General features: G+C 38.5%; 1 protein-coding gene across 1 annotated transcript in view; it reads right to left on the bottom strand.

Moving 5' to 3' along the window:
- Nucleotides 1-996: 996 nt before the first annotated feature.
- Nucleotides 997-20,816, bottom strand: part of ITM2B (integral membrane protein 2B) — a 32,135-nt gene continuing 12,315 nt past the window's right edge. Inside the window, exons 2-6 of the mRNA XM_062567002.1 lie at nt 15,645-15,773; nt 13,325-13,531; nt 11,340-11,450; nt 7,557-7,707; nt 997-6,279 (exon numbers count right to left, since the gene is read on the bottom strand). Coding sequence (XP_062422986.1) covers nt 6,191-6,279; nt 7,557-7,707; nt 11,340-11,450; nt 13,325-13,531; nt 15,645-15,773 — 687 coding nt within the window. The 3' untranslated portion in view covers nt 997-6,190. The remainder of the gene's footprint in view (nt 6,280-7,556; nt 7,708-11,339; nt 11,451-13,324; nt 13,532-15,644; nt 15,774-20,816) is intronic.

Below are 20,816 nucleotides of genomic sequence, written 5' to 3'. Positions count from 1 at the left end.
TAAAGCTGCAAAACTTTAACTACAGAATGAGGGAAGACCTGTAACTTTTAGCTTGCTTTGCAAGCCCAGATTGTACATGTTGACTGGTGACAATAACCTTCCCCAGGTAAAGACCTATTGAACGTCAGAGGCTGTTTGGCACACATTAGAGAGCAGCACAGCCTTCTCCACCAACTAAACACAGTGACATATGATAGTGATGCTTGATTTTGCTATTGCGATGACAAGGTATGTTCTAGGATTAGGATTCATTTCCTTTTTTAAAAAGGAGTTTTCAAAATATTTGCACAGGTAATTGTCAAAAAAGGTCATCTTTACACTATCCCTTTTCTGGGATCTATTAGGTTGCAGTTTTCTGAAATAGAGCTATATTTGCTTATTATACTCTTTATTAAGAAGCAAAACAAAACAAGCAGCTCCGAGAGATACCTTTTTTCTTTGAATTTGTGCCCCACAGTCCATAAGATAGCAGAAGTTCCAAGAGCAGATTTTCCTTCACTTGGGGTGTTTTGGGTCTCTGTCACCTTCCCATATACATTGCCTAGCATTTAATAAGATGTGAGCACATCCTGTGACATTTCCCTCAATGTGGTGGTGCTTCTTTCCCAACACTTATTTTCACATTACTGATAGAAATAAATTTCTCTCCTTCAGTCAACAAGTTCGAAAGTTTTTAGGGACACAGGCATGCAGCATGATCATATAAATCTTCTTTCTGTAAGACTAGTCTTTTTTTTTTTTCTTCCCCCCATCGGCAGCCTCATTTGCTGGTGTCTCTGTTTAAGGACACGCCACAGATCACAAAGTTTCTAACTGAGTTTTATTTCGAAAACAAGTTAAAGATGGTGCCGGGCTTACAGAAAAATAACAAGATTAATGTTTAGCTTGTGGAAAAATAGGCACAGTATGCGCATGAACAGGTAGGAAATATGTTTTTAAAGTAGTGCAGCATGAGTCTTGTGACAGAGAGAGTTCCAAAGAATGAACTAGTAATGGTTTCCTGACATATAATTGACCTTTATTGCAAACACACAATTTCAACATCCTGAATGTCTGTAGCTAAAGTTTTCCCAGTGGATTTTTTCAGTTTGCTTAGGTCTATACCAAAGTGTAGCTACATAAATGTATTTTCTACATAAGTATCTAAGCAATATCTACATGTGGTTTTAGTTGATGTTGTTCATAATTGCCATTTGGCATCAAGAATGAATCAAACAAGCACAGCTTTCTCAAAGTAACAACTACAGTTTTCATCTTATATATACCGCACCTATAATAAGACTAAACTGTAAATTAAACCAAATGCAGAAGAAATAAAAATACATTGTGTATTTAGGAAACTTCCTTTAAAACAAAATGCTTTATCCTGATCCAAACATTCACAATAGCAGGAAGTTGGATGATAGCGTGTTTACAATTGTAAAATAGTTCCAAAACCAGCAAAATATCCTCCCGCTATATTAATAAAAGATCCTTTAAAAGATGAGAAATAAGATTCATGCAAAGCCTGAATTAATACAAAGACTGAATTCACATAAGACAAAAGATTTGGACTTCTGCAGAGCATATTATTTAAGAAATAGGTTTAACTGGGGTTATCTTTTTGCAAACAAATATGCGAGTATTCCATTAAACAGTCCCACTTTCCTGATATAACAATGCTCAAAATTCAGTAGGAAATATAGGTTAGTTCCAGTGCAAGGGAAGTTTAGAAGTGGATTCTGGGGAGATTTTGCAGCCTTGCTTTGAGCGTTACTCCCTTCCCCCCCCCCCCATAGTTTTTCTTGCAACTAGCAGGCACTAAGATGCATCTTATCTTGTACTCTCCCTTACAAAAGGATTTTTCCATGCAAAAATCCCAATCACATCAACATTTCAAACTCGCGTTCAGAACTGTAGTTTTAAGTCTACCTGGCCAGATACAGAATGGTATTAGGGATACTTGAGCCAGCTTCAAACTAACCAGCAAGAGTCAGTGGCACAGCCCAGCACTGTATAGTAATAGTTCAGGTCCTAGGATTGGATACCCCACCTAGTTGCCTATACTGGTTCTGGATACAAGGTTGCCTTGGCTATTTCCAGACAGGGTTGCATTCCAATACCAGCAATATCCTTACACTCCATTTCCTGATTGACCTCACTGGGAGCTGTAACTGCAACACATGTAACTGGCGGGAAGTATCAGGCATTTAATGTAGAAGCCTAATTATAAGTTTATGGCCCCATTGCTCAGCTGATGGGAATTGCTATATCCTTAGTAGGACAGTGCCAATTTATATCCAAGCATGAGTATATGGCTACATTTGGACTTGCAAATCTGAAAGCATGGGTTGTTTCTGGACTCAGTGAGTTAAAATTGTTTTTAAGTGACAGATGCAAAATTGCTCTTAAATGATGTGACAGAGCAGCTGGAATGGATGGAGTTTGCCGAAGGATGGATGATGAGCCAGCAGAGAGCATATGGGTTAGGACTGGAGGGCAAACCAACATGGATGACACTGCAGTACGTCTGCTACAGAGAGCCTGACTGAGAAGTAGAAGATGAGACAGACAACTGGAAGACTTGGAAGAAGCTTCATGTTCACAGTCCGCAGTCCTTATGGAGGACTTTAACCACCACAGTATCTGCTAGAGAGACAATGCAGCAAGCATAAGCAGTCCAGGACATTTCTGGAGTGCATTGATGATAACTTCCTGACAGAGGTGATCGAGAAGCCTACAAGGAGAGGCACTCTCCCGGATCTCATACTTACAAATAAGGAATAATTGATGGAGGGTGTAGAGACTGGGGGCAGCCTTGGCTGCAGCGACTGTGAGATGTAGAGTTCAAGATGCTGGGAGAAGGAAACAAGGCAAATAGCAGGATCACTTTCCTGGACTTCAGGAGAGCAGATTTTGGGCTGTTCAAGGATCTGTTTGGAAGAATCCCATAGGAGAGACAGTCCTGGAGAGAAGAGGGTCCAGGAAAGCCACTTGATTTTCAAGGATCACGTCCTCCAAGCTCGAGAAGGCCAGAAAGGCAAGTAAAGGTGGCAGGAGGCCTACATGGATGAACAATGGGTGCCTGGCAAAACTCAAAACATAAAAAGGAAGCATGGAAGAGGTGGAACCAGGGACAGGTGACCCAGCAGGAATATAGAGACACTGTCCAAGCATGCAGGGATGCGGTTAGGAAAACCAAAACCCACCTAGAATTCAATCTGTTGAGGGATATGAAGGGCAGCAAGAAGGGCTTCTACAGCTGTATAAGCAACCAGTGGATAACTAGGAAAAAGGTAGACCTGCTGTTGAAGAGGGTAGGGGACCTAGTCACGGGGGATGTGTAGAAGGCTGAAGTAATCAATTCCTTCTTCATTCTAGTCTTTAATGGTAAGACTTGCCTTCAGGAATCTCAGGACTCTGAAACCAGTAGGAAAGTCTGGAGAAAAGAAGACTTGCCCTCAGTGGAAGCACATCAGGTCAAGGCACATTTAAACAAAGTGGCATACACAAGTCCATTTGATCTGATAGGATGCATCCATGGGGTTCTAAGGGAGCTGGCCGATGTCATTGTGAAGCCACTTTTAACTATCTTTGAAAGGTCATGGTGATCAAAGAGTGTTCGTGAGGACTGGAAGAGAGCAGATGTCACTATTAAGAAAGGCAAGAAGGAGGATCTAGGGAACTACAAGCCTCACCTCGATCCCTGGGAAGGTGACGAAGCAAATCCTGGAAGTCAAATAAACGTGTGAAGGACAAGATGATCGGGAATATTGAGATGAATTTATGAAGCAGAAATTATGCCTGATCACCTGATAGCCTTTTACAGTGAAATGCTAGGTTGGTGAGGGCCTGAAACTAGATATTGTTTATCTTAACTTTAGTAAGGCTCAAAGAGTTGCAATCAGTGGCACAAAGTCCAACTGGAGGCCAGTCACTAGTGCTGTACCCCAACGATTGTGACACTGGAGCCTACACTGTTTAACATCTTCATTAAAGATGTGGATGATGGGGCAGACTGCATCTTCAGCAAGTTTGCAGATGATACAAAACTGGAAGGGGTGGCTGATGCACCACATGGTTGTGCTGCTGTTCAGAGGGACTTCGACAGGCTAGACAAATGGGCAAACAGGAACCTCATGAAGTTCAATGATGTGAAGTGTTAAAATCCCACACCTGGGGATGAAGAACTCCATGCACCAGCACGTGCTTGGTACCAACCACCTGTAAAGCTGCTTTGCAGAGAATAACCTGAGGATTCTGGTGGACAACAAATTGAACACAAGCCAACATCGCGTCCTCGTGGCAGACAAGGCCAACAGCCTCCTGGGCTGCATCAGGAAGAGCCTTGCCAGCAGGTCAAGGGAGATGATCATTCACCTGTACTTCCCAGAACTGGTGAGGCTGCCACTAGAGTGCTGGGTCCAGTTCTGGGAAAGACACAGACAAGATAGATATGGACATACTGAAGCAAGCCCAGTGAAGGGCCATGAAGATGACTAGACCCTCTGTCATATGAGGAAAGGCTGAAAGAGCTGGGACTATTCAGTCTGGAGAAAAGAAGGCTCAGGGAAGGACTTATTCATATATATAAATACCTGATGGTGGGAGGAAGGATGGCAAGTAATGAAGACCGAGCCAGACTCTTCTCAGTGGTGCCTAGTGAAAGGGCAAGAGATAATGGGTACAAGCTGAAATACAAGAGATTTCATCCAAATGTAAGAAAAGACTTTTTTACTGTGAGATTCGTTGAACATTGGCGCAGGTTGCCCAGAGAGGTTGTACATATTCCATCCCTGGAGATTTTCAAAACCCGACTGAACAAGGCTCTGAGCAACCTGCGGCAGCTGACCCTGATTTGAGTAGGGGTGTTGGACTAGACACTCTCGAAAGATCCCTTCCAACCTCTGCAATTTCTATGAAAATATGTACAAACTCCTTAATTTAAGGCTGTCCTTTCCCAAGATATTTGTATAGGATGGATTAGTTGTAAACTGGCTGCTTTAGTCAAAAGTCTACACTTTATCTTAGAAATGCACACTTCAAGAGCTTAACATACTTGTATAATGATCAGACAACACTCCTGGCTCTCAGCTAGGTCACTCCTGACAGTACAGCGTAAGTTATATAGCTCTTCAGTGATATATGTTATTTTACAAATGCTCATGACAGGTTTTCAGGTATTAATAACTTTTTAATAAAATAAGGGAAGGTCAGCTTTCGTGCCATGAAAGTCAGCTTTGGAGCTTTACATTCGTTGTATGTATTGTGAAAGTATCAACGAGAATTTACAGGCAGCACTAGGTGCTTTTTTATTTTCATTTTTAAATGAAAAAGGAACAGAAAAACATGCTGCTTCTGTTCATATTTCGTTCATATTCTATCTTCTCCTCTTTAAAAATGAAATTAGTTTTAAATTTACTTTTTTTTAGAGGAAGAGGGGAAGAAACTGTAAACTAAACTTAATAATGGTGAGAGAAAATACAAGACTTTTAGACAAACAGGTTTATAAGATTTATTTTCCATTGCACATACATGGATTATATACAAGTTAGTAACATAAGTTACTTCTTAATTTTCTAAAAGATTGTTACAGCAAACACTTGCCATTTTAAAACATCAAGTCAGAGATCAATCTAGAAAGGTAAATATGACAATATTTTAAAAGTGAAACAAATTGCACTTTGTTAGGGAGAGTCAAATACAGGTTTGTCTATATGCTGTAACAAACTACAGAGCAGGTAATATTACAGTTAGAAGTAGCTTTTGCAGTCCATTTGTACATTAATAACTTTTCAATTTTACTTAATTAAAACCTGGTGGATATTTCAAAGACTTTCTCTTTTTCCTAATATTTAAGATTCATCACATGAAATGCACTAGCAACTAAACTTGCAACTGCTTGAGCAGGGTGGTCAGACTAGATGATCTCCAGAGGTCCCTTCCAAACTCAACCATCCTGTGATCCTGTGAACTAAATCTTTATACAACTGTTACTCAAATATAGGAACACCACATCTGAAAATAAGAAAAAGCTAAAACATATTGATTTTACATGTATCATGAGATGAAAAGTATGGAAAGTGTTCAGCAATAAAGCCCTGTCCACTACTTACATAAAAGAAGATTTAAAAAAATAATCACTGCACACAATACAAAGGGTGGGGTCATACTGTAGGGTTTTCATCTCCTGTAACAGTAATATTCCTCATTACTGTTCACAGATGAGAGTTTCCATAGCAAACCTATTCTCGAAGTGTCGAATCTTTCGGCAATGGATGGCTTCACGCTTCTGAATTCCTGTTTGCATGAGAAAAGAACAATAGCGGGTAAGCAGAAGTACATTAGAGACATAATAATTACATTTACTATAAGATGTTACTAGAAATCAGGACCACCTCTCTTCAGCTCCCTCCCTAAGGGAGAACACACAGATGCACACAGACACACACTTGGAAAAAAAAAAAAAAATCAATATACAGGCAATGATCCAGGAAGACATATGGTGAACTAAACTGCAGCACTGACTTTGTTAAAACTAACCTACCAAAACCTCCCTGGTTGTTAGTTTTAACCCAGATCCCCATCTCTGTAAAAGGCTATAAAAGTGCTTGTGGGAGGGCGCAAGAGCAAAGGAATAAACTGCTAAAGGCAAAGAACGGAACTGCCTCTTTTCACCAGTGGTAGCTATTTAAACAGCAGCATCAGGCAATCAGAGAAAGACTGAATTTAACCAGATTTTAGTCAAAGTAATGCTCATTACCATCCCCGTGCTCATCATTTACCACAAGATCAATATACTGATGATGAATCAGAATCTGCAATTAAGACCTTTTCATTTAAAACATTATTTAAAGTTATTTTTATAAAATAATTTCCTCTTCTTCAGTTTCCTAACCAATCAGGTTCAACAATATGACTACGTGTTTGAGTGTATACTTGTGTATCTCTTCTTTAGAGTTGAGAGAAAGAGAGAGGGCAGAAGAAAGGGAGGGAGGCTGGCTCTTCCAAATGATCTTTTTCAAACATCCCCCGTGAACAGGTACCAAGCACTACAACGTTCCTGTCTTCACACTTCCAGGCCTTCACTGATGCAAATGTGAAGGCGTGGACTCACTATAAACAACTCCATTGACAAGAAAAGCCTACAATTCTTTATTCAGACTATGAAGCTATTCTTCCAAATTTGTCAGGTATTTTTTCAGTAGAAAATGGCTTCTCACATACAAAGAGCTTTTTGCCTTTTTTTTTTTTTTTTTTAAGGTCAGAAAACAAGACTGAAGAAAAGCAGCACTGAAAATCTGAACCACAAAGACAATACCCATGTATACACACAAATTTTAACAGTTCCTAGCTCACTGAGGCCTTGAACATTTTAGCACAATAAAAACAACTGATTTCCATACCTACATGGAAAATATCAGACATACTTAAGCCCACAGACCAGCTACTGCAATAAGCAATCCTTGCTTTAATGAAAGTCATTTCTCCCTCTCAATACAATCAAGCCTATTTACTGAATTCAAGCAGCAGTGAACTTTCCACAAACACAAAAGCCTGCACTAAGAAGCATTTACCTTTCATGGCTTCTTTGCGCTGTAGTTTATAGGTTTCCTTGCCACGGCAGAGGCGGTAAATAAAGAATCCCAGCTGATCCACATTTTCAATACGATCAGTAATAATCATTTGTTCATGAATCAGATAGGACTGAGGCAAATATGTTCCAGCCTGTGGAACAAAAATACAGCAGCTCTGTTAAAAACTATCACTTCCTATCCTATGAACACAAGGAACACTTTGCATTGTGTTTCTTCGACATGGCTGCCATTCAGTAGAAAACATTTTCTTTAAATTCTTTCAAAATATGTTTTACATACAGAGTTTTATTATAAACATGCAAACATGACTGTGAGTATATTAAAAAAAGGTCACAAAACTTCCAGCGATGCATAACTCTTCTCTTGCAGTAACATCAGCATTGAGCAGAGAAGAGTTGTTTTCTTCCAGGAGCACAAATTATCATGGATCAAATCCTGCAGCTCTCATACAAAATTTTTGCTTAATTAACAATAATCCAACAGACATCAGTGGGAACTTTTCCCAAATAAGAGTTGCAGAAGCACACTCTAGATTAATAACTTGATTCTTGTTGATCCATGACAAGTGCAGTATACTCCCACTGCAGTCCCTGGGGTTTTGGAAATCTTAAAACATTTCCATAGCATGGAAACAAATCAGATTCTAAATGGACAGAGAGCATCTAGTACTACACGGTGTTACCACAATCTTCCACAGTTATTTAAATAGAAAAGTATTAGAAAGCCATTGTGGTATACCAGGTGTTTTAAGGCAATAAACTGAAAATAGGAAGAGATAAGATCACGCAGACTTCCCAAGCCTTCTCTAGCCCCTTTAGTTTAATTTTGCCACACCTGAAATGACAGAAGAATCAGGATCTGTGTACACTTCACTCAGAACACAGCGCACCTAATAGACAATACAAAGCTGAAGATGCACATACTTACATGTCAACTGATATCCTAATACTGCTATTGGAAACTAATCATCAACATTTCTGAAATGTTATTTAATTTAAAGAATCTTTTAAAGGTGATTCTTAATTATGACAACATCGTATAAAGAAGGTGTTGTTTGCTTTCTAAAAATAAAAAAATTGGTTATTATGAAAATTAGTTTAGCTTCTGTGGCCAAAGATATATACTTGCATAGAAATATACTTTTTACCGTCAATAAACAGTTTGAAATTTCCACTGCAAAATAAGACTGTCTTTTCAGTCCAAATGACATATTCAGAAGAAGCTGATTAAATACTATTCTTTTCAGAAAAAGAAAGTAAAAAAGGTAAGGATTGTATATCACTCACTTTAAATTGGGAAACCCTTTTTTTTGCCAGGTCCTATGAGAAAAGCCTGGGCAAATATTTTCTTTGCACAGGAACTTGGAAGATTTCACTCTCCCAAATGATCCCATCATTATCTGATGAAAAGCTCTGTTATGAAATCTCTGTATCTTAATCCCTGGTCTCCAGAATTTGAGAAGAGTGCCCCGAGGGAGCACCAGAGTAAAGAGACAGCACAGACCGCATCAAGGGCTCCCGGCAGCCTGCGCCCTCCAAACCACAGGGCCTTGCCACCCTCCCGTGGGGCTGCAGGCGAAGGGGCAGCCCAGCAGCTATTTCCCCTGCCCAGCTCCGGGAGGAGCAATTATCCATGAATACCATCTTTGAGATGCCTTCTGCATCACATATGGGTAAAACTGGCCACTTGGCACCACAACAGGAACAAGACTGATGGACAAATATATCCAGCTTTTAGCCTTTCCCTGTCTGCATATTCAAGCAAACTGCACCAATATATGAAAAAGTGGTTCTTCAAGCTAAAATTGTAGCTTTCTTAAAACACAAAACAGCCCAGAGCACCTCCATCCTCATAAAATTCCCTCTGCTGCCAGAGGGAATATTTTAATTTTTTGCCTCGTGCAGCTAACGTGAGTGCAGGACAGTGAGTAGGATTTCATTTACTTTGTGCATCTGAATAACAGTTTCACAAATTTTAGCTACAAAACATCTAAACTAATATTCTGAGACATCAAATGCCCACAGCATTTTGTTAATACAATGAGAATTAAACAGATGTCTTGTAAAATTAGGGTGCTCACTGTTGGGGACAACGATCAAAACAGCTTGTTTTTGCACAGATTTTCTATTAAATGCATGATGCCTGGTTATCCTCTTACTTGTAAACCAAGCATATTTGATTTAATACAAGTGACAAATCAGGAAATGAACAGATTTTAACACTGGAAGTTGTGTGGAAAAAAAAAAAAAACATCATACACAAAGTGCAAAACATGCAGGGTCACTGAGTTTTACAGATACCATCTCCTCTTTATGTACAGGAAATGTACATAAATGTGTGGTTCTGTAGCTAGTCTCAAAAAATATATTAAAAAAAAAGCAGCAGAGGACCCCTTTGTGAAGTCATTTCCCACATGAAATTTATTTGTATACCAGAACTAGTGAGAAATGGCTAAAATGATTCCTGGAGTTCTAAATTTAAAGCCATGTTTGAAAGAGGCAAATCCAAAGATCACATTAAAGAGCACATTATTAATTCTAAAACTCAACTATATTTTTAAAATCCAGTAAAATAATCCCCTGACCCTAGATACAAGTTAACTTATCAATTCTTTCTCCCTCCCTAAGTATTTCACTGTTCTGCAAAGAAACTAGAAGGCTGAAAAAAATACTACTTGGGTCTACATTAAAAATATACATATGTATGTGGAAGAGAAAAAAAAAACATGATAAATATAATTCATATTAAATTAGCCAGAGACCATATTAGATTATCTACTCTGGCCTCCTCAATTTTACAGGCCATTAAGTTTCATCCAGTTACTACTACGAACAGAACAGCGGGGCTCCATAGTGGTGACAAGCCAGCCAGCACTGTTCAATTATCAAACCCTGCTGGGAAGCAATTAGGAGTTCTACTGAAAACTCATGTTCAACTGTTCAGCAGCTGTGGTGTCTCAGTCCTTTTCAGGAGCCTTGTTTTTAAGGCTACCAGACCCTTTCTGAAGGCGATATTCACTTCCTAAGATGCAGAACCAGGAACCTAACCATATTAAAAAGCATCTTGTTTGAATGGGCTTTGCTAATCATACAGTCCAAATCTTGATCACACTTACAAAATCTCCCTAGAAATATTATGATCCATCTTAAGGATGCTGGAAGCCTCAGGGACTTGCATGCAGAGCCCTTCCCTGCATGTTGTGCAGCACCTGATTTCATTGAGTATGTTCAACAGGACCCACATACCTGGCATAAGTCACACTGTATTAGCCGCTGGATCATTTCAAAGGATGGGCCAATCCTGCTGACTTGTGCTTTAAACAGCACCTACACTAAATGATTTCCCAATATATCTACTTCAAGTCTCTCAACTAACCAGTTTTAATCCATTGCATACATGTTTTGTGGAAACTACGGTCCTAATCACTTTTAAATTAAAAAAAAAAAAAAAAAAAAAAAAAAAGATTAGTACTAAGTCTCCTCTCCAAAAGTCTAGGTACCTCACACGTGCACAGTTAACTGTCAGACAAATTAGCAGCATCAGAGAATGAAATCCAATTCGCTTGTCTTCCTCTGAAGTAATAATTCCTTCACTCTTGTAGTTAATTAACCAAGAAAGTTACAGCCTTTTTCCCCCTCTTTGCAAAGATCTCTAGTGATCAGTTAACTTTCTAACTCATTTGTCAAGTGTGAACATCAGAGTTCTGGCAAAGAAAAAAAAAACTTCTGTCTTAAGAACAAACCACTTAAGGTTTAACCATACCTTGATGTTGATGAGCAACTCCAAGAAATTTTTTGGCGGCATAACAACTGAAGTGTTCAGAGGAATCACATAGCACTTATCCAGGCTAAGGTCAAGATAGGCAGTGAGTCTCTGGTGAGGAAATATTTGTTTTAATCAAGATAACAAGAACATTAGAAAAATTCATACAAAGACTTTGCTAAACTGCTTTTGCCTCATATTTTTCTTCACGTTATTGTTTTGTTCAACAAAAAGTCTGTCCAACAAACTACAATTTAAGGGAAGCCTTGCTCTTTATGTTCTTATATTTTGTTCTTATATTTTGTTATATTGTAAAGAGAAAAAGCTGCTGGGAAACACAAAATACAGGAGCAAAAAAAATGCATTATAAACAACACAAAGAAAAATCTAATTTTTCCAAAATACTACCGAGTTGAAGTATTACTGATTATTCATAGCTGAATTTATTATCTTCATATTCCCTGAACTGTAATAGTTGCCATTATTTGAATAAAAGACAGAGACATAAAAGCCCTGGGAATTATACTGATGAATTCTATGGCTCTGTTCATTGAGCTGTGTCTTGTGACACCTATTCTTGCTGAAGATTATATTATCTCAAGCTGCTGTAAGCTCCAAGGCTGAGGACATGTGTAAAACACTGAGCACCAAGAGCCCAATAGTCGAAATAGTACCCGGACAATCCTCAGTGCATTTTGTAATACAGGAGTAAGTGCTGTGCCTATGGCGAATGTTTGTGCACTGACCTCAAAAGTAAAGCATTAAAGATACTTTGTTAATTTTCACCCATTAAATTCAGAAAATTAGGTTTCTACAATAATACTGTATTTTTTCTCCTATTCATTTCTGACATGCTGTTTAATTTTTCTAGTGTTCTCTACTTAGAGGCTCTACTCTAACTCTTAAAGAGGAGCTTCCTGAATATATTCAAGATTATTCTTAAATGACATAGCTTAAGCAAACAATGTTTTTCTCCAAATCTGGTTATGAATATTTGATAGATAGTACTCTTTTTGCCTGGAAAACTTAGAAGTTTGCATTAAAAAAAATAGGACACTTTCCTTATTCTTCTTTTTCAGCCTGGCTCAAAAAAAAAAAAAAAAAAAAAAAAAATTGAGCAAGCAGTCTTCAAATGTTCACAAGTAATGTAGCTCCCCCAAAAAACAGCTACAAAATATTTCATCACTGTCAGACAGTCTTTACCAAGCTGATACAGAAAAGAGCTTCTAATCAGTTTTACAGTTCTCATCATTACTCCCAAGTGCTACAGGCCCATCAACAGCTTTACCAAAAATTACTATCAAGATTTTAATCAAACTTGTTTCTTGTTTCTACGAAAAAGGAAGAAGCAGCTTCAATACCCTGATTCAGGTCCTTCAGGAAACACAGTAGCTTGTGGTGCATGAGAAAAACACAGTTTCTGCGAGGCTGCTTATGACAAGTAGGGAAGGATCTCTTTTCCAAAAGCAGCTGCTCAGCTGCTTGTTCCCTTTGCTTTCTCCAGCCACTCTGGGGCTTGTGAGCTACCTGAGGACAGCACCTCTTGCGTGCTTGAGCATGGCTGTGACTTCAGATACAGAAGTTCAGATTGAAGATATGAAAGTCCTTTCCCACCTTCCCTTGTCAGCAGTGGGTCAAATTCTGGCTTGGTGCACTTAACACAATAAAAACTACTTTTTTTCACTTTCTTATGCCTGAGAAAGGAAATGGCTCTGAGATTTGTTTTTTAAAACAGAATTTTATATGCACATGGTGGTTTACATACGACATCACGATGACTGTACAATGCTGTACTTTGTATGCCAGGTTAATAATTGCTTCCAGCTTGCTGATGATCAAAATGTTTCTACTGCCAAATCAGTTGAGGGCCCTTCCCACCCTTCACTTTTTTCCACAAAATAATTAAAGATACATTAATCAGAATGGCTGAGAGGGAGCGTTTTCAAGTTTCAAATGCTTTCAGCTTCTTTAGAGATATTGCTTACCCGATGGAAGTCATGGACTATATCAGCAGGATCACTATCAGCAAATTCAGGGACTGGTACACTGATAAATTCAACATCTTCCTCCTCCAGTATCTGAATATTTTGCTCAATTGTGTGGTAGCGAGCGCTCTGAGCCTCTGCTCCAGACTGAGGTAAACTTAAGCCATCTTCAATGTACTTTATTCCACAGAAGTACACACCGCCCTGCTAAAAGTAGTAAATAACCCAGCAACAAAAACATCAGAATCCTTATTAGAAGTTTAAAGCTAATATTTTCAGACCATCATGCAGAAGGAAAACTTGATAGACTAGATGCAATGTCTTCCCTTTAATTTGGTTCACACATAGACTAAACTAGGAAACAGTTGCTATCTACAGCAACAGGAACATGGGTACAAATCTTGATTCTTCTGAAGCCTGTGGGAGTTCTTCCCTTGAATTCAAGGAAAATAGGAGGTTCTTAAACAAGCAGGTTCTTAAAGCCGAGCCTTCTATTCTGCACCCACCATCTGTGGCACATTGTCTCATTTGCAAAAAGAATAAAAAGTTCTTCAAGTATATACACCTGTATATTATTATTAAATTGAGATTTACCTGCAGTCAATAATTACAATTTAAAACACTGAAACTGATCATCCAAAAAACATCTTTAAAAAGCAAATCTAACTTTGAACTTGGTCCTGCTTTGAGCAGGCAGTTGGACCAGAAAACTTTCAGAGATTTCTTCCAGCCTATATTATTCTGTGATTTTGTGAAGTTCCTTCGGAGCTCTATAAGGCTTCAGAAGTTTTGAAAGTTGGTTTCTACAATGAATTCTTCTTTTCCGCTTTGTGCATTTTTAAAAGGCAAAAAGACATCCAAAAGAAAATAAAATAACCAGCTCATATCTTTTTATCACAGTACACATGGCAGGTTAGCTAAGGAGAGTGTAAAAGAAACTCCTTATTCAAAGGAAGTTATATACTAAATTTATAGGCCAATAGCTTTAGCACCTTACAGTCTAGCATGAGCACATGGCATCAATTTCGAAATTCTCATTGAAAACACATCTTCAGTGCAATGGTAGCTCAATTACTGAATGTTTCCGTCAATCCAGCTCTCACTCATACATAAGTATAGTAAATTTAAGTTAAATGGCACTTTCTGCTAGCTGTCATGTGAAAGGTGGAACCAGTGCTAAGCGTGAAACATGAGCTAGTAATACAGCAAGCTTTCAGCTACTCTGAGCTTGTTAATCCTTCAAAATGTGCTATGCTGTTTAACCATTGTTTGCAACACTACTGCTCTCCTGTAAATTAGGTTAACTTGATAGCTAAAGAGACTATAACGTGCAAGTTCAATTAGAACTTCTCATGTTACGTAAATTTGCTTTCTACATTAGCAGTTACTAAAATGAAGGAAAAAAAGTCTTGGTAGCAGGGACAAGAACCCAGAAGTTTCTGCCTTTAACTTATGTGCTGCAATCAGTGGACTAGACTCAAAAGTTTTGCTTATAGTCTCTCATTCTGATCTTGTGAATCTTGCAACCCAGGCACAGCTTCTGCAGCAGGGAGGGTGTGCTCATGCCACTGAGGTGGTCACCCAGCAAGTCCAGTGCTACCCAGTGACAAGTCCCCCAGAGGAAGACAATATTTAACTTGGATTTTCCACATTCCAGGGAAATGCTCCACTTCCCTGGCACCACTACCTTCCCAGGGCTCCTCCTGCAGTAGTGTTTTTTTTTTTTTTTTTTAAGACACATTTTGTCAGAGGTCTAATCTTGTCAATGCAGATTATGCTTGACAGAGCATGTTTAACCACAGAGGCTGTGCTTCTCCAAAGTGCCCTGCAGGGCCTGTTTTTCTAATCCCAGTGGGAGTTAAGGAGGAGTCATTGCACTACTCTGACAAGCAAGTACTCTGCAGCAGCCGTGTTGCGGGCATCCAGGAAACTTGGGATCAAGCAAGAAGGCTTTCAAGGAGCTAAGACACTTTCAGCATTTAGGAACTTCTCAACAAATGGGAAATGGATGAAAATTTGAGACACTGCTGAGGTTCCTAAACCCAAGTCCTATCCAGATATAGTCTCTTCTCTCTAAAGGGAGGTTTTTGGAAGTGTTACTGCTTTTAATCTGCCAGCTTCACTTCTATTCTCTTCTGCTGATAGGTAACCTTAGACCAGGCCATATACTTTGCCTTTAGAAGAAGTTGAAGTTTTAGAAAGATAAGAACAGCAATAGAAAGGCTACTTAGTTTAGTCTGCTGCTCTCCTCCTCTACTCTAAACAGGAGGCATGAAAGAGAAAAATACGATCCCCTCGTAACAAAATGTATTCAACTTACCTGGAATGCAAAATATTTGTACAGATAGGCACCACCCAGGATCACACCAGCCAGCATAAAGGCCAATCCAAAGCACATACACCAGCACCAAGCCCTCCTCTGCCCAACAGGCACAACATCATCAGGGTCCTAAAGATACATCAGAGAGAGACCTTCAGCACAGTGTTCCCAAGACACGTAAGATAGCAGATAGTGCAAGCCCAGCAAGTACAAACACTGCCTGCATCAAAAAAAGGGTAATGAGCACTTTATCACACTTATTTGAAAATACTTCTTTTTTGTTAAAATTTAAGGCAATCTATTTAAGTTGAGGTTTAGGATAACCTGCACTAACAGTAACTTTTTAATGCCATCATCATAGACTAAAGCAGCAGGCTGAAATCTTAAGAAAGAGGAAGAAATATGGAATCTCCCCAGAAGCACATGGTGAGCCATTTTACAGACTCACTGAGGACAGATACTTTTCTGTCTCCAATCTCCATGCAGCAACAGCATACAGAGGAAACTATGATTCTATGAAACTAATTCAGAAAGGTCATATTCTTTTTCTGCTTACAATTTAAGTGAGCCTGAAGAACAAACAAAAGGTCCAAAGGTAATAACAAGGGCAAAATATATCCTTTCCTACGTTCGTCCATGGGAAGAAAAATACTTTACAACCTCTGCGGCAAAACAGTAAGAGTGGGACCGGGGAAACAAAAACACACAAAAACCCCACAAAAACAAACAAACAAAAAGTGCTTTAAGTAGTTCTAGTTCAGGCAACTTCACGCTCTAAGACAGCACTGGCCATGCCCTGCACTCTTGGCTGCATGTGTTACACTAAAGGAATGACAGGATGTTTTTGCCTTCAGGGCACTAGTTTGCATAACCATACAATCCCCACAGGCATCCTAAGCAACAGACTTTGCTGCTTGCAAAATGTTTCCTCCATCAGTCACATTACAATGCTCTTTCCTCTCCCAAGAGTTTGCATAACTCATATTAAAAAAAAAAAAAAAGCAGCAGCACAATATTGCCCTAACATTCTTTGACTCATCCTCTTCAAAACCATGATACTCCTAGAAAAATATCAGAATTCAAATAAATACAAAGGAATTCATTATCCCTTTCCAAGCACAGAAACAACAGCATAGCACGATGACCATGGTGAAGTCATGATAACCAAGCAAAATAAATTAAAAAAAAACAAAAACACACAAAAAAACTTAAAAACAGGAAACAGAGGAAGAACAAGAGGCAAGAAGATGGTTGTAGTTATCAGTGGATATTCTGGCTTTTTTTTCCAAAATTGTAAAATTACCATTTCATTTTGCAGTATTTGCTAATTAAGATGATTTCCTGCTTAATACAACGTTTCAAGTGTAGTCCCCCAGCTGCAGTATCCCAGTTAGCATGGGATGTCTCTCCGCTGGCCACAGCCATCTCTGAAAGGCAGAAACCACATGGAAATGAGGCCCTTCCTATAGTGAGCAGGGAGAAACATGGAATGACTCATACCAGCTATCTTTGACTAGGATAAGTAGTCTTTTAGAAGTACTTATTTCTTTTCACTGATTACAGGGGGAGATTCCTTGGTTAACAAGCTAGGTACCTAATTCATATGTAGCTAAATTTAGGTGAGGTGAAACCCATGTTTGCAGCACCCTGCAATTATCTTCTGTACATGAGTGGCAGTGCAGTTTCTTTGCCAGGCAACAGTTGCCAATATCTGAATCAGACATCTTTTGAGTCAAACGCTGAGGATAATTCACAGATTATACTTGGCATTACCTTACGAAGTGCTGCAGTAAATCAGACTGAAAAACCTCCAAAGGTGGAGATTTCACAAAACTCAACTAGACAAATCCATAGTTGATCTTGTTTTGGCAACCATCCCCCATTTCTAGAAGGAGGTTGGACCAGATGACCTTAAGAGATCCCTTCCAACCAGCATTTCTGTGATTCATTGCAAGACAGAGTGGCTTGCAAATGGTGGCCATGGACTGACAAAACCCAATGAAAAAGAACAGGTAACAAATTCAAAAAGTTTTCACATAGCTAATTATTTAAGGAATTCAGTATAAAGAATTACTAGCTATGTGGTTTTTAACCTGGCTGTTTGTAAAGGCTGAGAATAGAATATAATACCCATGGTAATCTAATTAACTTTCAGGTCAGGCTAAGATTCGCTGTGGATTCTTTTATAAATCATCTCAATTATAAATTTAACCCAGGTAAAACAAGGATTTTTATGTTGCCCCTGTACCATTAGGTAACTATTTCCCTAGATACTTCAAGGTGTAAAAGGACACCAATTTCAAGCCTTTTTTAACTGGTTATAAATTTGTGTGAGAAAAAGGGATAGAAAACTGGCTTTGAGATACAATATCAAAATATTCCCTAGCAAAGAATGTAAAGAATATCTTTATCCTGTCCCAATGTTGTTTTTATTTCCTCTCTTTATTGTTTCCCAAACAGAATTATCCATTTGTGAAGTAACTGCCTCTTCCATTGATTCTTGCATCATTTTGTAAGTTCAGAAAGGCACATCTGGGAGACTGCGGAGAAGGAATATACAGCATGAACTACCCAGGTATAGGACTTAACTATCCAGCTAATTTTGTACAGGCCACAAAAATAATCAGAAACAGAAAAGTAATTTTTACACTTTTACCATGCTAGAAGGAACCTGAAGGACAAGTTTATCAGTATTTTTTAAGATATAAACCATAGGTTTAACATGACTCTTTAATCCTCTGCCAGCACCTAAAGTTTTTCATTACTATTTGTGAAGGCATCCCTTAGTACAGCACATTGAGATATTCTGTATTTATGTAACTGCCTGTTGCAGTGATTTGCTCACATCCTGCTGAAATAAGCACACCAAATTCTCAAGACACCTGGTTTAGCCTCTTGCATGAAAGTACTGCATCTCATGAGAGAGGAACCACAAGCATTAGACAGCAGTGAAAACATTTTACGCTGCTGAGGAAGAACACAGAATTTATTTCCTCTTCTGAATTTGAAAACTAAGTACATCACTAAGCAGTTAGTACCACCTTAAAATTTTATAAATAATCTATCAAAGCTAAATTATACTCACAATAGTAGCTGTCCTGTGGCTAAGCTGGCTAAGCTTTTGTATTGTTGCCATGACAGCTTAGTTTGGGCTGAATTGACCCAAAAGAATAATTTGTCCCTCACTATATAAATCTTACCCTCTGCACTACAAGAGAGAAAAGCGTGATTGATGTTCACCCTCTTTTCAGGTGACTCCTGGTCCGAAAGAAAAACCATTAGCTGAAAGCGGATCCCCCACTAATAGAGATGGCGCTGAATTAGTGCCTCTCTCCCCGTCAGCACGACTGCACTTTGTGCCAAGACAGCACCATGGGCTTCTGAAGCTAGGACGGAACACGAGGTTGTGGCCTCACTCACAAATTTTCCTCTCAGTCAGCTGTCCATTGCCAAACATATCTGACAGCAGAAAGTATCGTATATTTGAGATGAGGATTGACCTCTAAAAATACATTTCTTTTCTATCTTTTATGAGCAGTAATAATCAGGCTGTGTTGTTCCAGTCCTTTTGCTTCCCCTCTTCTGCTTCATCCCTGTCCCATGTACTTCCAAGCTCTTCACTGAATCCTCAACCTTAGGGTGACGCCATAGAGCTAATCCTCTTTGATGCAAAATGCTGTAAGAGGAACTGGATACAAGCTGGATACTGTCTTGTTTCCCTTGATGAGCTGTTTAGCTAATCTAAGCTTTTTCCTATTAAAACATTTCCCATGGACAAGATATAAAACAGAAGCATCTCTCTGCCCTGCTCTCCTGAACTTGTATACTAAATCCTACAGTGTTTAAAATTAAACAGTTAAGAATTTTACAACCTGAATACTTTAGGCTCTAGAGGAACAATTTTCTTGTAGATAGAAAATGGGATGTACTAAATTATCTCTCATTTAAGATTTAAAAAATTTGGCAAGGTTCTCCAAGTTTGTCTTCTTGTTACAAAGAATTTTAAAGATGACTGTAGTCTTCAGTAAAGATTCCTTCATGGGGTTACCATAGCAGGTAATGAAAAGCAGCACTCAGTCTTGTTACTGGAACTACAAAACACTTTCAAGCTGGATAGATGATATCAGAAACTGTTTGTCAAAGCACTTCTTAATTACGGCTAGGGAGATCTTCACAAGAATATGTATCGAAAACAATTAGCTTTTAACTGGTCTGGACTGGATTAAAGGGGAAAAAAAAAAGTATTAACTCCTAAACATGCAAACATCAGCAGTTAAGAACAGCTACTGGCTGTATATTCTCTTGCTTATTTTCAGTTCAGTTTTAAGGCTACTACTTTCTTTCTTTTCTTTTTTTTTTTTAAAAACAAAGTATTGAATTTCAGAGGGACCAAAATCATGTTTGGGCAACATCACAAAATTCTGATAACAAATTCTAACACTGAGCCACAAATATGTATAATTACACTTAGTAATTATACAGATTTTCCCCTTGTGGCTTTTTTAAATAGTGGAATATAATTGCTTTAAAATTATAAAAGTAAAGCAATCTAAAAATTCATAAGGCATATGTCTAGTTCATATTAAAAAGCATGAGAGGAAGGAGATTATCAGATATTCTTTCTCTGCTTAAATGAAGGGCAGATCAAATTACATGATTAAAAATTAGGTATGATTCAATTAGATATGAATAATCTAAACTAGATGTGCTTGGATATGCTGTGTGGAGTCTAGAATACTTTAGTCTAGTGACTATTGAGCACTTATGCAGAAGATAATGGCCCAACTTTAAAAATAGGTAGAGATAAAAATAACTTGGTGGAAAAAAAATGCTTTCAGAAGCGCCATACTGTCTTTGATCCACAGAGAAATTGGATGCGGAGTATTACTAATAGTACAAATATTACTAAAGATATGTCTACAGCATAATACACAAATAGACCACAACTATGCATCTGAGAATAACATCTAATCTGTATATTCAGGGACTTAAAATTTGTGTGGGTAGAAATGGTTGGAAGCTGTTCAGAATTGTTTTCTTCGGAGCTCTTTGTGTCCCAATTAGCTCACATGGGCTGACAGAATAGAAATTAATGACAGTTAGCAGTCCCTGAAAGTGTTTGTTAATGAGGGAAGCTAAAGTCTTGAAATAGAAGTGGCCAATGGCTGTATA

This window comes from Rhea pennata, chromosome 1 (genome assembly GCF_028389875.1).
Source record: "Rhea pennata isolate bPtePen1 chromosome 1, bPtePen1.pri, whole genome shotgun sequence".
Taxonomy (NCBI): domain Eukaryota; kingdom Metazoa; phylum Chordata; class Aves; order Rheiformes; family Rheidae; genus Rhea; species Rhea pennata.
The sequence above is the reverse complement of the archived record's forward strand: the minus strand, read 5'-3'. Positions and strand labels throughout refer to the sequence as shown.